Genomic DNA, 16,819 nt, shown 5'->3' with positions numbered 1-16,819 from the left:
GGTCCCGCTGCCTCTGGGATCCGTGTGTTTCCCAGCAGGCAGCGGGGGACCTTCGGAATGGGGCGTAATCTACTTTCCGCAGATAGCTATGCCGGAAGTGGGTGCAGATACCTGTACTGTACAGGTATCTGCACCCCCCTCCCCCCTGAAAGGTGCCAATTGTGGCACCGGAGGGGGGGAGGATTCCAATGAGCGGAAGGTCCACTTTAGGGTGGACCTCCGCTTTAAAATAGTGCCTGTAAAGCGCCAGTAAAATGCCTTTCAAGCCACCCCAATGTGAAAGTCCAAATGATTCCACTGCACTTGCAGGACAGGAAAAAAAGTCCTTCAAGCAGCATCTTTGGGGCGGCATGGGAGTGGTGAGTTCACCACTCCTCCACTGCCCCTACCCATTGGAATGAATAGGCAGCACTGCCGAAGCACCTGCAAAGTGGTTTGGCAGCACCGCAACATGGGCGCTTTTAACCCTTTATTCGGCCGCTAGTGAGGGTTAAAAGCACCCAGCGAACAGCTGAAAAGTGATAAAACTAGTGGCACTTTCCTGCTACCGCCCCTACCTCCCCAGTGTGAAAGAAGCCTTATTGTTGGCCCCATGATACACATTGGCTGTCTATTATCCCTGTGATAATAACAATAAAGGTCCTTAATTGTTGGCCCCTTGAAAGACATTGGATTTTTTTTTATATATTCCCAATTTAACAATTATAAAGGTTCTTGGACTGTAAAGAAGATCATTTGGAGCTCTCACTGACAATCATTGGTTGTCTATTACATTGGTCTACAAAGAGAAAGCCTCAGAAATGAAAGTAGTTACATTTTATTACAATTGGATATAAATAAATATATTGGGTATTTGGGTATAATTTGGTATAAAATATATTGGGTATAAATAAAGGAAAATTAAGTCCTGACTTGGCTCCAGTTTGCAAGATACAGCTTCAGGTCAAAATTGCAGTAAAATAATTCAAAATTACAAGGGGGATGTGATATAGCAATGCAAATGGCGCCACACCAATTATTATAAATGCATCTTTTTATTGATACTTAAAGTTAGATCTTGGGTCCGCTGACATCCACGGCCCCCGATCAGCTGCAACCTGCCCATCGTCTTTATCATCATCTGAGTCTAGAGAGTAGGATTCTGGGGGATCTGGAATTGGCAAGTCCTCACCATGGAGTAAAGGACACAGTGCAGATGGAATATTTGGATATTCCATGCTCCACTTCTTTATTCTTACGATCGCTTTTGCAATCAGGGAAGCCATGCAAAAATAGCATTCGCTACTATAAATGGGTTCCCTCCACACCATTGACACTGAGAAAGCCATGGATTTTTCTTCTTGTTTAGCCAATGATGAGGGGCCCAACTCTTGTACAGATCTTCTATTTTGCTTCCAAACTATAGGTGGTCTGCCTTTTTATCACTGCCGTCATACTTCACTTTTGAGATGCAAATGTTACCACAAACGTAGCAGATTTTACCTGCATTTTTTTATACAGTTTAGAGTAATCTTGGCTTCTGAGGGAAAATATCACACAACTGTTCCCTGGAAATGTTAGGCAATGCCACTTTCACAAGTCACCAGATGTAACGGTATCATGCATAGATCTGACCATTGCAAATGTACCTTACAATAAAAGAACAATAAATTACAGTCAGGGCTGGTGCAAGGATTTTTGACACCCTAGACAAAACCTAATTTTTCCACCTCTTGGCTCCACCCCTGACTCCACCCCCTGTGCCCTGCCATGTATGCTCTGCCTTTTTAATGAAGCGCCCATCAAATGCAGCCTCACCAGCACTCATCCATGCAGCCTCACCAGCACCCATCAAATGCAGCCTCACCAGCACCCATCCATGCACCCTCACCAGCACCCATCAAATGCAGCCTCACCAGCACCCATCAAATGCAGCCTCACCAGCGTCCATGCATGCAGCCTCACCAGCACCCATCTTGCAGCCTCAACAGCATCCATCAATGCAGCCTCACCAGCACCTATCAAATGCAGCCTCACCAGCGCCCATCAAATGCAGCCTCACCAGCATCCATCAAATGCAGCCTCACCAGCGCTCATCCATTCACCCTCACCAGCACCCATCAAATGCAGCCTCACCAGCACCCATCAAATGCAGCCTCACCAGCACTCATCAAATGCAGCCTCACCAGCACCCATCAAATGCAGCCTCACCAGCACCCATCAAATGCAGCCTCACCAGTGCCCATCAAATGCAGCCTCACCAACGCCCATCCATGCAGCCTCACCAGCGTCCATGAAATCCAGCCTCACCAGCACCCATCAAATGCAGCCTCACCAGCACCCATCAAATGCAGCCTCACCAGTGCCCATCAAATGCAGCCTCACCAACGCCCATCCATGCAGCCTCACCAGCGTCCATGAAATCCAGCCTCACCAGTGCCCATCAAATGTAGCCTCACCAGCGCACATCCATGCAGCCTCACCAGCGCCCATCAAATGCAGCCTCACCAGTGTCCATCAAATGCAGCCTCACCAGTGTTCATCAAATGCAGCCTCACCAGCGCCCATCAAATGCAGCCTCCCCAGCGCCCATCAAATGCAGCCTCACCAGTGCCCATCAAATGCAGCCTCACCAGTGCACATCCATGCAGCCTCACCAGCACCCATCAAATCCAGCCTCACCAACACCCATCAAATGCAGCCTCACCAGTGCACATCCATCCAGCCTCACCAGCACCCATCAAATCCAGCCTCACCAGCACCCATCAAATCCAGCCTCATCAGCACTTATAAATAAATGTTTGCTTTCTTCTATTCATTCAGGAGTTGGGACACAGACACAGTCCTCCACTGCCGCTGCCCCTCTGACACTATGGGGGTTATTTACGAAAGGCAAATCCACTTTGCACTACAAGTACAAATTACAAGTGCAAAGTGCACTTGGAAGTGTAGTCGCTGTAGATTTGAGGGGGACATGCAAGGAAAATAAAAAAACAGCATTTTAGCTTGCACATGATTGGATAACAAAATCAGCAGAGCTTCCCCTCATTTCAGATCTACCCCTCAGATTTACAGCGACTGCACTTCCAAGTGCACTTTCAGAGCAATTTCAAGTGCACTTTACACTTGCAGTGCAAAGTGGATTTGCCTTTTGTAAATAACCCCCTTAGTTGCTTGCTGCAGAGAGAAGAGAATAATAACACTAGTGGCCATGCGCCCTAGGCAGCAGGGTGCCCTAGGCAGCTGCCTAGTTTGCTAGTTGTAGCACCGACCCTGATTACAGTTAGGTAATAATCTCTAGTTTTAAAGTAAAGATAAATGTATACACTTCCATGTGGTATCACTCTCATTGTTCTACTGTACTTTGTAGAGACGTTAGGAGGCATCATGATCATCAGACACCTCCCACCCTTGTGGGCAAATATACTTGTGTGTTTTAAATTTTTTGGGGTGAAATATCTTTAAAACTTTAGCCAACCAGCACCTTTATCACCTGTTTTCTAATACATCTATTTAAAATGCGTAAGAATTAATATATATTATCTCGGAGGTGGATAATTTCCCAAAATGTGTTCTTTCTTCCCACATTGTCTCTCTGATAGGCCCTGGCTGTCTTTTACCTTCCTGTAATAATAACAATAAAGGATCTGGACCTCTTGAGACCATCATTTGGTGTTCTCTGGTATATCAGGTAGATGTTTGGAATGGAGGGGATGTGTACAGAGCAGGGCAGCCTGGCATTGGAAAGTAGTTGACAGGTGAGCACAGACATGGCAACCCAATACAGGGGAGGAATGGGGTGATCAGAACCTACAGGGGCAAAGCAGAAGGGGTGAATAGAAGAGGGGGGGGGGGCACACTGTGAGCATGCTGGCAGATGGGGGAAGAAGGGAGGACAAGAAGAAAGAGTTAAGAAAGAGAAGGTGAAAAGGGGAGGGAAGAAGGCAGGGACAGAAGGAAAGAGAAGGAGAGGAGAGGAGGGGGGAGAGGTGGGACGGGAGATTGGCTCTCAGCATTCTGACAATGCCTTGAAATATCTTACTTTTGCTCAGTTTATCTGCGGGCTGCCATTCACACGCAGCGTAATATGGACAGAGCGCTGAGCTCCGACTATTAGACGGCTCTGTGCGCAGCCCGGACACCGACCTTCCATCTCCCACCTCTCCGTGTGTGTGTCCGCCCATCCCGACCCGGGTCCATGGAGAAAGTCCAAGAGGAGAATGAGACCGAGCGCTGGGGGAGAGCCGAGGACATAACGGACACCGACAGGGGCATCATCAAGGAGACCTGGGAGCGGATCTATGCCAACTGTGAGGACGCCGGGGTCTCCATACTCATCAGGTAATCAGATCAGCCCTCCGCCTGGCACTGCCAGCACCACCTACCTACCCTGCACTGACAGCACGGAGCACCATCACCACCTACCTACTTACCTACCCTACACTGACAGCACGGAGAACTATCACCACCTACCTACTTACCTACCCTGCACTGACAGCACGGAGAACTATCACCACCTACCTACTTACCTACCCTGCACTGACAGCATGGAGCACCATCGCTACCTACCCTGCACTGCCATCACAACCTACCTACTTACCCTGCACTGCCATCACCACCTACTTACCTACCCTGCACCGACAGCACGGAGCACCATCACTATCTACCTACCCTGCACTGCCAGCATAGAGCACCATCACCACTTACCTACCCTGCACTGCCAGCATAGAGCACCATCACCACCTACTTACCTACCCTGCACTGACAGCAGGGAGCACCATCACCAACTACCTAATTACCCTGCACTGCCACCTTCTACTACACAGCACCATCACTACCTACCTACCCTGCACTGCCACCTTCTACTACACAGCAGCACCATCACCACCTACCTACCTACCCTGCACTGCCAGCATAGAGCACCATCACCACCTACCTACCTAACCTGCACTGACAGCACGGAGCACCATCACTACCTACCTACCTAACCTGCACTAACAGCACAGAGCACCATCACCACCTACCTACCTAACCTGCACTAACAGCATGGAGCACCATCACCACCTACCTACCTACCTACCCTGCACTGCCAGCACAGAGCACCATCACTACCTACCTACCTACCCTGCCACCTTCTACTACACAGCACCATCACTACCTACCTACCCTGCCACCTTCTACTACACAGCACCATCACTACTTACCTATTCTGCACTGCCTCCTTCTACTACACAGCACCATCATTACCTACCTACCCTGTTACCTTCTACTACACAGCACCATCACTACCTACTTACCCTGCTACCTTCTACTACAAAGCACCATCACTACCTACCTACCCTGTTACCTTCTACTACACAGCACCATCACTACCTACCTACCCTGTTACCTTCTACTACACAGCACCATAACTACCTACCTACCCTGCACTGCTACCTTCTACTACATAGCATCATCACTACCTACCTACCTAACCAGCACTGCTACATTCTACTACATAGCACCATCACTACCTACCTACCTAACCTGCACTGCCACCATCTACTACACAGCACCATCACTACCGACCTACTTATACCTACCTACCTAACCTGCACTGCACTGCTACCTTTTACTACATAGCACCATCACTACCTACCTACCTACCCTGCATTGCCACCATCTACTACACAGCACCATCACTACCTTCCTACCCACACTGAACTGCCACCATCTACAACATAGCATGATCACTACCTACCTACTTACCTACCCTGCACTGCTACCTTCTACTACACAGCACCATCACTAATTACCTACCCACCCTGCACTGCCACCATCTACTACATAGCACAATCACTACCTAATTACCTACTCTGCACTGCACTGCCACCTTCTACTACACAGCACCATCACTACCTACTTACCTTCCCTGCACTGCCACCATCTACTACGCAGCACGATCACTACCTACTTGCTTACCTACCCGCACTGCCACCTTCTACTACACAGCACAATCACTACCTACCCGCCTCCTGCCTCCATCTACTACATAGCATGATCAATACCTACCTACTTATCCACCCTGCATTGCCACCAGCTACTACACAGCACAATCACTACCTATCTACCCTGCACTGCCGCCATGTACACAGCATGATCACTACCTACCTACCCTGCACTGCCACCACGTACTATACAGCACAATTACTATCTACCTATCCGCCCTGTACTGCCACCATCTACACAGCATGATCACTATCTAGACTACCTACCCTGTACTGCCACCATGTACACAGCATGATCACTACCTACCTATTGACCTATCATGCACTGCCACCACGTACTACACAGCACAGTCACTCTCTACATACCTACCTATCATGCACTGCCACCATGTACACAGCATCATCACTATCTACTTACCTGCCATGCACTGCCACTATGTACACAACATGATCACTCGCTATCTATCTATTGTGCACTGCCACCATGCATAGAGTACCGTCACTCTCTATCTATCATGTACTACCACCATGTACACAGCGCCATCACTTTCTACCTACCTACCTATCATGCAATGCCATCACCATGTACCTATCTACCATACACTTCCACCATGCATGGAGTACAATTCCAACTACCTATAATGCACTGCCAGTGTGCACAAAGCACCATCACTCTAGTCTCTACCTACCTACCTACCATTCACACAGCACCATCACTTACTCTCTACCGATTTTGCACAGCCACAACACTCCCCATGAACACATACATGTAACAGTGGCCATACACTTCAATATCACTATGAAATTGATGTGCGATTCAATCAAAACGATCAAACTGTCGAATAGACGTTACTTCCCTTCCTATTGGATTACATTGCATTCAATCAAATGATTGGCCAGGGTGGAAAATGATCAATTATGTTGCATTGATCATGTACTGAGGTGCTTTGTTCATTAATGGAATTAGATTTTATTTCAATCAATCAGATTCTCAGATTACAAAAAAAAAAATTACAAGAAAAAAAAGAGATGCAATTGATAATTTATGATCATATCATCCAACTATCAATTGAAAATCTGCTTCCATGTGTGTGTGATATGAATTGAATGGGTTGTCAACTATCAGAAGAGAGTGATCAGAAAATAAATGTGTGCCCACCAAATGTTCTGTGCCACAAATAGGAGTTCCCCTGCCTGGCAGTCTGTCCTGATTTACTTACAGGTTGGTATCCTGTATAAGTTTCAGCCAATCTGACTGTACAATCAATAGGCAGCCTCCTAATCTTATCAGTCAAAATCTTAATTCATTTATGACTGCCAATAGATGCAAAGCGATGAATAATTTTCCTCCCAGGCCTAACAACCTGCTTTGGTCTGAATCAATTGCAAGGGAAGTTATGACTATTTGATCATTTTCTGGTTCGATTGTTTTGACCAAATTCCACATTAATCAGTTCATAAAATCAAACCATACAGCTTTACCAAAACGATGTAATATGAGGACCTACCTCATCTATCCCTGTTTTCCCGAAAATAAGACCTAGCCCTACCCCCCAAATAAGCCCTACCCTGTTTCCCCCAAAATAAGCCCTACCCTGAAAATAAGACCTACAAGGACTTTAACTAGGGCTTATTTGGGGGGGGGGGGGGAGGTAGGGCTTATATTGCAGCCATCACCGACAATCACGATAGGTTATTTTCGGGGAATCAGGGTAGCTGTTGGTAGATCTAAAGTAAATTGTACAATCAGATTGTAATGTGTGCTGTGAGTTTAAGAACTACTGGCAGCTATGTGATACAAGGACCTGCCTAGTTGGATACAAATGGATTGCATCTTTTAGCTAAGTCCTAATATTACATGGTTTTGGTAGATTGTGCGGTCCAATTGTCACATGTATGGTGACCCATGGAGACTTGAACCAAGCAAATGACTTGAGATCACCCCGGGGATCCTGATTTCATAATATCCTGGGGAAAGTCATCCTGTGACTGCTCTGTTTATATTACATTTTCTATGTTTTACTGGTCCCTGGCATGTTCCAGCAGGGGGATTCTGACAAGTGTGTATAGGGACAATGAGGACAGCTCAATGGTAATATCATTTCACTGCTGGATCTGATCATCATTCCTCTCTATTATCTATTATGCCTAGCTCCACCTCCTATATTTGTTTAACCTTTTCTGTTTGTTATGAGAAATATTTTCTTTTTCTGAGTTGTTCTCAGGATTTGATACATTCACGTGGTGAAAAGAGCGATCCTTAGTCTTGTGTTAAAGGTTGTGAATTCAGCTAATCCTAAACATTTTTTTTACTTTGATACATTCCCTGCATTAAAGTGGAATTCCACTCCAAAAATTATTTTAGCATTTTTCAGCTCAATTAAAAACGATTAATAATATTTGGAAAAAAAATAAAAAAATGTTTTTTACTCACCTCCTATTGCCTGTTGCTAGGGGGTCCCTCATAATCTGCCTCCTTACTCATCTCGGCTCCTTATGTCACTTCCCTTGGCACCCTCGCCGCCAGAAGAAAGATCACCTCTCCTCTTGCCCTCTAGGCAATCATCTGGGACATGTCACAGGTCCTAGATGATTGTGCGGCCAGTTACGGCGCGCGGCGTGGCTCGCGCATGCGCAGTGGGTGCCCGGCTGTGAATCCACAGCCAGGTGCCCACAGTTAGAATGCTGGCACCACCAAGCGGAGGGGTAGACGAGCAGGGCTTCAATCCCCCGCATCGATGGACCCTGGGACAGGTAAGTGTCTGATTATTAAAAGTCAGCAGCTGCAGTATTTGTAACTGCTGACTTTTTATTCTTTATTTTTTTTTAAGCGGAACTCCACTTTAAGGTAAAAAAAATGTTTTGGTAGCAGTATGCCCCTCAACCCCCCCCCCCCCCCCCTTAGCCCTTGTACACACGGTTCGGAGACTCCAACAGAATGTGTCCTATCGGACCGTTTTGTTGGATAATCCGACTGTGTGTGGTCTCCATCAGACTGTTTCCGTCTGAGTATCCGACGGACCAAGTTTTCCAACTTGTCCGTAAAATTTTCCGACAAAATGCTCCGATCGGACATACGCCGATCATGTGTAGCCTACTCCGACGGACAAAGTGCCACGCATGCTCAGATCAAATTCCTAGACCAAAGCTATTGGCTACTAGCCTGAACGTAGTCCCGTCGTAATGAAATAACATTATCATGTTATGTACAATCGGATTTTCCGACAACTTTGTCCGACCGTGTGTATGCAACAGTTTCGGATAAAATCCGTCGGACAAAATCCAAAGGATTTGGTTGTCAGAATGTCCGACCGTGTGTACAAGGGCTTATACTTACTTGACTCTTCACTCTATCCAGTGCCTGTCTGTAGTGGCTTTCTCCACTCTCACAGGCTTTGCTGAGGCAGCAGGAGCCATTGGCTCCGACTGCTATCAGTCATATCCTGTGATGAGGGGGTGTGGCCGAGCTGTGCTCTCTGAGTGTATGGACTCAGTCAGCACGGCTTGGAAGCGAGCCTGCTGGCGCACTTCCATAGCAAGGGGGTTGCTATGGGGGCACACTAAGAAGAGGAGGAGCCAGGAGGGCCTGTGGGGGACCCGAGAAGAGGAGGTTTGGGGCCACACTGTACAATTTCACTACAAACTTTGTTTGTTTAAAAAAAAAGAATATTTACAATTTTAAAAGCCATGTTGACATTTTGCATTTATTTCCCAAAAAAACTAGCGTTGGCAAAATAGTTTAGAACAGCCTTTCTCATCCAGGGTTCTGTGGAGCCCTAGGGTTCCTCTAAAGCAGGGTTTTTAAACCAGCATTCCATGGAACCCGAGGGTTCCTCCAGAGGTTTCCAGGGGTTCCTTGAGCAATGAGCAATTTCTGCCTCTCAGATAAGTTCCCACTGACACCATTGATCTTTTTAGCTATCTGTAATGGAGTAATTCTTCCCAATGACCACAATTGTAAGGAGCATTCTTCACACTGACCATCACACTAATGTATCATGAGTTGTAGATATAGTCATTTTTAGCAGGGGTTCCTTGAGACCAGAAATGTATTTCAAGGGTTCCTCTGTGTTGAAAAGGTTGAGAAAGGCTGCTGTAGAGGTTGCTAGGAAATCCTTGAACTTTGCTGGGTTGACCTCCCATTGCTGGGGACTATGTCACTTGGTAGAACAAACCACATGGCACCAGTGGATCCTCCCCTCATATGTCTCAGATAAGTTACCATTACCAGCAAGGGACAAATTCTTCCCATTGAATGACAATGTAACAGTGCACTCTTTCCAGTGGCCGGCACAAGGCATTCTTCACACTGACCACCATGCAAAGGGGTCATGTCTCTACAGATCACCAATGTAAGGGAGCACTACTCTGATCACAAAAGTCAGAGGGTCTGTTTTAAATTCCCCTCTTGCCATTATTATTAGATTCATTTAGATTTAATAAATATTACTGAAAATACTTTTATTGGACAAGGGGGATGTTGAATAATTATCCACCCTGAATATTAATTATTATTTATTACAGGTATTTAAAGCGGTAGTAATCCCGCTGAGGTTTTTTTTTTTCTGACCTGCAAGTGAAAAGGCATAATGAGCTAGTATGCACCGCATACTAGCTCATTATGAAATACTTACCTTAGAACGAGGTCCCGACATCTCGCCCGATCCACGCCGAGGGAGCTGACATGTTCCCTCGGCGTGTCTTCCGGGTATTGCGGCTCCGGCGCTGTGAGTCGCCGGAGCCGCGATATCTTCACTCCCGCGCATGCGCACGGGAGATTTCTTTCCGGCAGGGTCTGGCGTCTGCCGGACTTTCAGCCGAGAATCCCCTGTGCGCCTTATTATAGGCTTACCTGTAGGTAAAAGTTGTAAAAAAGACTATACAACCACTTTAAACTCTAGGGACGTCACATATTTAAACTTTAGGTGTGTCACATTCTTTAACTATTTGCTTATTATTACTATACCTAAATCTTGTTGATCATACCTATGTACCATGAGCTGTAGATGTAAGTATTTTCAGCAAAGGATTACTGAGACTTGAAAATGATTTCTCAGGTTTCCCTAGGGTAAACTGGTTGAGTAAACTGCTGTTTACTAGTATTGTTTTTCATTTACCAATGTAGATACATGGCACCTAGATTCCTACTAAAAGTGATTAAGAAAAGAGAAAGCTAAAGTTTCCTATGGATACAAGAGGATAATCAGAATATATCACTGTCAAATGCTCGCTCTATACATTGCAACATTAACATGCATTTTCGTACAGACCGAGTGTACATGTTTTTGCCCTAAAGCGGCAACCCTACAAAACACCCTAATATTAAGGGGGCATTATCAACTGACAAGCAAAAGCCAGCTAAACATGGACGCTTGCACCATAATTGCTTAGCCTGGGGTTGCCTGTACAGGTAACAGACTGACAAAAGACTTTTACTCATTTTCCATCAAGACGATAATTATCCAGAATAGGTGACAATCTACTCATGTAAATAGTCACCATTAAAACAATCTGAGCATGGAAGCTTAGAATTTAATAGATGAAAAATAGAGAAATATATAACAACTAAACAAGTTAGTAATTGTTGTTTGCAGTTGATTTATGTAAGATTTGAAAATTACAGTAACATGGCTAAAATAAAGATCCTGTTAAGTGTCAAGGAATTCAGCTTATTTAGTTGAAAGTAATACTGAAATTTTGTATTAAATATACAGAAATGTAGATATTGTCAAAGCAATAAAAAAAACAACAACACTATGGCCGAGTACACACGCCTGGACTTTTCAACAGTAAAGGTCAGATGAAAACGAATCTGTCAGACAATTTGACCACGTGTAGGCTTCATTGGACCTTTGCTGTCGAAAAATCAGACAGACTTTAGATTTAGAGCATGTTTCAAATATTTCCGATGGACTCGAGTCCGGTTGAAAAATCAGCTCGTCTGTATGCTAGTCCAATGGACGAAAACCGACGCTAGGGCAGCTATTGGCTACTGGCTATGAACTTCCTTATTCTAGTCCGGTTGTACGTCATCATGTTCAAATCCGTCGGGCTTTGGTGTGATTGTGTGTGGCCAAGTCCGTTCATTCGGAAAGTCCGTCGGAACTCTGCTGAAAAGTCCGTCGGACCTAGTCTGCCGGAAAGTCCGGTAGTGTGTACGTGGCATAAGAAAACCATTTTAGAATGTTTATTAGGTATAAACATCAGGGATGTCCAAGCTTGAATGAAAACTAATTAGAAACCTGCCTGTCTGCAGTTGCTAAAAGCTGAATTTTGATTGGATAACTGGGGTTACTGTACCACTATTTCTTTGGTATTGAAATAGGGTTCATATAGGAAAGCTTCAATCCCGAGTCCCCATTTAAATGTTTTAATCAGTCATCCTAATAGTGCTATTAGACCCCTTTCACACCACACCGCCGATAGCGCGGGCGGTAAAACGCCGCTATTTTTAGCGGCGTTCTACCGCTGGATTTGTGGCGCATTTCGGCCGCTAGCCCCTCGGGCTTTCACACTACAGACAATGGTGCAGCTTCTTTAGGGCGGATTGCAGGCGCTATTTCTAACGCTATAGCGCCTGCAAACGCCCTGGTGTTAAAGGGGGCTTAGTGGGAAAAGCAGGGAAGAGCATGCTGGGATAGTTTTCTAAGACCCCTTTCACACCGCACCACCCATTGCGTCGGCGGTAAAACGCTGCTATTTTTAGCGGCGTTTTACCGCTGGATTTGCGGCGGATTTGTGGCGCATTTCGTCTGCTAGCGGGGAGCTTTTACCCCCGCTAGCGGCCGAGAAAGGGTTAAAACCGCCGGCAATACGCCGCAATAGCAGCATTTTGCCGGCGGTATTACAGCGCTGCCCCATTGATTTCAATGGGGAGCAGCGGTGGAGGAGCGGTAAACACACCGCTCCTTCACCGCTCCAAAGAAGCTGCTGGCAGGACTTTTTTTCTGATGTCCTGCCAGCGCACCGCTGTAGTGTGAAAGCCCTCCGGCTTTCACACTACACACAATGGTGCAGCTTCTTTAGGGTGGATTGCAGGCACTATTTCTAATACTATAGCACCTGCAAAACGCCCTGGTGTGAAAGGGGTCTTACACAAGAGCATCTATTGGATGCATGCTACAGTAGACCTGAAAGCATATATATCGCAATGATTTGTTTATATTTACAGTCTTAGAGGTGGATGTGAATTTAAAAATATGATCTTCAACAGTTATAACATTTGGGTTGCTTTTGTAGCAACATTATAACAAAACAAAAAAAAAAATATATATATATATATATATATATATATATATATATATATATATATATATATATATATATATATATATATATATAGAGAGAGAGAGAGAGAGAGAGAGAGAGAGAGAGAGAGAGAGAGAGAGAGAGAGAGAGAATCTCACAAAAGGGAGTACACCTCTCACATTTTTGTAAATATTTTATTATATCTTCCTATGTGACAACACTGAAGAAATGACACTTTGCTACAATGTATAGTAGTGAGTGTATAGTTTGTATAACTGTGTAAATTTGCTGTTCCCTCAAAATAACTCAACACACAGCCATTAATGTCTAAACCGCTGGCAACCAAAGTGAGTACACACTTAAGTGAAAATGTTCAAATTGGGCCCAGTCAGACATTCTTCCTCCCCGGCGTCATGTCACTTGTGTTACAAGGTCTCAGGTGTAAATGGGGAGCAGATGTGTTAAATTTGGTGTTTATCACTCTCACTCTCTCATACTGGTCACTGGAAGTTCAACATGGCACCACATGGCAAAATACTCTCAGAGGATCTGAAAAAAAAGAATTGTTGCTCTACATAAGGTTGGCCTAGGCTATAAGAAGTCTATAAGAAGTCTGCCAATACCCTAAAACTGAGCTGCAGCATGGTGGCCAAGACCATACAGCGGTTTAACAGGACAGGTTACACTCAGAACAGGCCTCTCCATGGTCGACCAAAGAAGTTGAGTGCATGTGCTCAGCATCATATCCAAAGGTTGTCTTTGGGAAATAGACATATCTGTGCTGCCAGCATTGCTGCAGAGGTTGAAGGGGTGGGGGGTCAGCCTGTCCTTCCTCAGACCATACATCACACACTGCATCAAATTGGTATGCATGGCTGTCGTCCCAGAAGGAAGCCTCTTCTAAAGATGATACACAAGAAAGCCCACAAACAGTTTGCTGAAGACAAGCAGACTAAGGACATGGATTACTGGAACCATATCCTGGTCTAATGAGACCAAGATAAACTTCTTGGGTTCAGATGGTGTCAAGCATGTGTGGTGGCAACCAGGTGAGGAGTACAAAGACTGTGTGTCTTGCCTACAGTCAAGCATAGTGGTGGGTGTGTCGTGGGCTGGGGCTGCATGAGTGCTGCTGGCACTGGGGAGCTACAGTTCATTGAGGGAACTATGAATGCCAACATGCACTGTGACATACTGAAGCAAAGCATGATCCCCTCCCTTCGGAGTCTCCCCTCCCATCGGAGACTGGGCCACAGGACAGTATTCCAACATGATAACAAACACACTTCCAAGACAACCACTGCCAAGCTAAAGAAGCTGAGGGTAAAGGTGATGGACTGGCCAAGCATGTCTGCAGACCTAAACACTATTGAGCATCTGTGGGGCATCCTCAAACAGAAGGTGGAGGAGTGCAAGGTCTATAACATCCACCAGCTCAGTGATGTCTTCATGGAGGAGTGGAAGAGGACTCCAGTGGCAACCTGTGAAGCTCTGGTGAACTCCATGCCCAAGAAGGTTAAGGCAGTGCTGGAAAATAATGGTGGCCACACAAAATATTGACGCTTTCGGTCCAATTTAGACATTTTCACTTAGGGGTTTACTCACTCAGTGGTTTAGACATTAATGGCTGTGCAGTGAGTTATTTTGAGGGGACAGCAAATTTACACTGTTATACAAAATGTACACTCACTATTTTACACTGTGTATATATATATATATATGTGTGTGTGTGTTTTTTTTGTACCATCTTAACTTCTGACAGATTTTTTAATTGTACTTAGGGTAAAAAACAGTCAAATTGAGACGCATGTATAAAGTTTAACCACTTCAATACAGGGCATTCCACCCCCTTCCTGCCCAGGCCAATTTTCAGTTTTGCTGTCGCATTTTGAATGATAATTGCACGGTCATGCAACATTGTACCGGAATAAAAAAATTTTCCTCACAAATAGAGCTTTCTTTTGGTGGTATTTGATCACCTCTGCAGATTTTATTTCTTGTGTTATAAACAAAACAACAGTGACAAGTTTGAAAAAAAAACACATTTTTTTACTTTTTGCTATAATAAATATCCCAATTTTTTTTAAAACTCATTTTTTCCTCAGTTTAGGCCAATATGAATTCTTCTACATATTTTTGGTAAAAAGAAATTGCAATAAGGGTATATTGATTGGTTTGCGCAAAAGTTATAGTATCTACAAAATAGGGGATAGATTAATGGCATTTTTTTTTTTTACTAGTAATGGCGGTGATCTGCAATTTTTATCGTGATTATGACATTACGGTGGACATATTGGACACTTTTGACACTATTTTGGGACCATTAACATTTATATAGTGATCAGTGCTATAAATATGCACCGATTACTATATAAATGTCACTGGCAGTGAAGGGGTTAACACTAGGGGGTGATCAAGGGGTTAACTGTGTGGGATGGGACTCACAAGATGAGGAGACCGATTGGTGTTCCTCTGTATTGGGAAGACACCATCAGTCTCCTCTCACCTGACAGTAAACACACAGATCCACGGTCCTACGCTTATCGTGCAATTGTGGGTGCCGGTGAACATTGCGGCCACTGGGCACATGTATCGGCTCCCGAGTGACGCAGCGCGTGTGGCCCTTAGACAGCCGGGAAGCCAAGGATGCCATATGACGTCCGCCCAGGATGGGAGATCCCTCCTGCGGATGTCATTTGATGGTGGCTGGGATGGAAAGTGGTTAATAAGAAGGTGAAAAATTACCCATACCAGCCAATCAAATGTTATTGATTCTCTGTGGGTTACTGCACTTTGCTAATACCGTAGCTGTTTGCTTTATCAATAAGTTCAATACGGTTTTTCTTTTTTTTGCTAAGAAATGTAACATATTATTACAGCACGATGTGATCTCGCTACCAGTTCAGTTTTTCATTGACCAATGGGGATACATAACACCTAGAGTCTGACCAAGGATGATGAGGGTATGGTGAAGGTTTAGAAAGAAAAGAGAAAATTGAAGGTGCCCATAAACATTAAATGGTAGTAAAAAAAAAAAATCTGTTCTATATGCTTGCTCTATAGAACAATTACAACATTAAAGAGGAACTGCAGTCTGCTCACATAATTTGTAAAAAAAAAAAAAACACATCTTTGTCATTCTGAAGCAACCACTTTGCATATTATTTTATATATACTGTGATTCTGTACTTGCCAAATATGCTTCAGAAATCTCCCTCCACTGAGTCTAGCTGCAACCATTTTAACTGTGGGCAGACACACAGAGGCACACTTCCAGCTCTGTAGCTCTCACTGGCCCTTTTATGACTCACCCCCCCCCCCTCCCTTCCTGGCAAACTCTCACATGAGTAAGAGAGAGATCTGTGCATGATGTCATAAGCCTAGGTTGTTTTTTACCAGACAAGAAACAGGAAGTGGGTTGTATAAGGTATTTACTGGCAGAAAAAAATATTTTACTATCCAAAGTTAAAGAGGAAGTAAAGCCTCTTAAAAAAAAAAAAATACACCCTGCAAGGCAAAGGCATAATGAGCTGTTTTTTTTCTTTTTTTTTTTAAAGCCTGTGGCGTGCAAGACACACCCAAAAATGTCCAACCGGTGCCAAAAA

At 44.7% G+C, this 16,819-nt stretch overlaps 1 protein-coding gene across 1 annotated transcript in view; it reads left to right on the top strand.

The window, feature by feature from the left end:
- The first annotated feature begins 4,002 nt into the window (after positions 1 to 4,002).
- Positions 4,003 to 16,819, top strand: part of CYGB (cytoglobin) — an 86,724-nt gene continuing 73,907 nt past the window's right edge. The window contains exon 1 of the mRNA XM_077459298.1: positions 4,003 to 4,320. Coding sequence (XP_077315424.1) covers positions 4,178 to 4,320 — 143 coding nt within the window. The 5' untranslated portion in view covers positions 4,003 to 4,177. The remainder of the gene's footprint in view (positions 4,321 to 16,819) is intronic.

The sequence above is a fragment of the Lithobates pipiens genome, unplaced genomic scaffold, assembly GCF_037356315.1.
Source record: "Lithobates pipiens isolate NorthernLeopardFrog02 unplaced genomic scaffold, aLitPip1_a1.2 Scaffold_28, whole genome shotgun sequence".
NCBI classification, from domain to species: domain Eukaryota; kingdom Metazoa; phylum Chordata; class Amphibia; order Anura; family Ranidae; genus Lithobates; species Lithobates pipiens.
The sequence above is the reverse complement of the archived record's forward strand: the minus strand, read 5'-3'. Positions and strand labels throughout refer to the sequence as shown.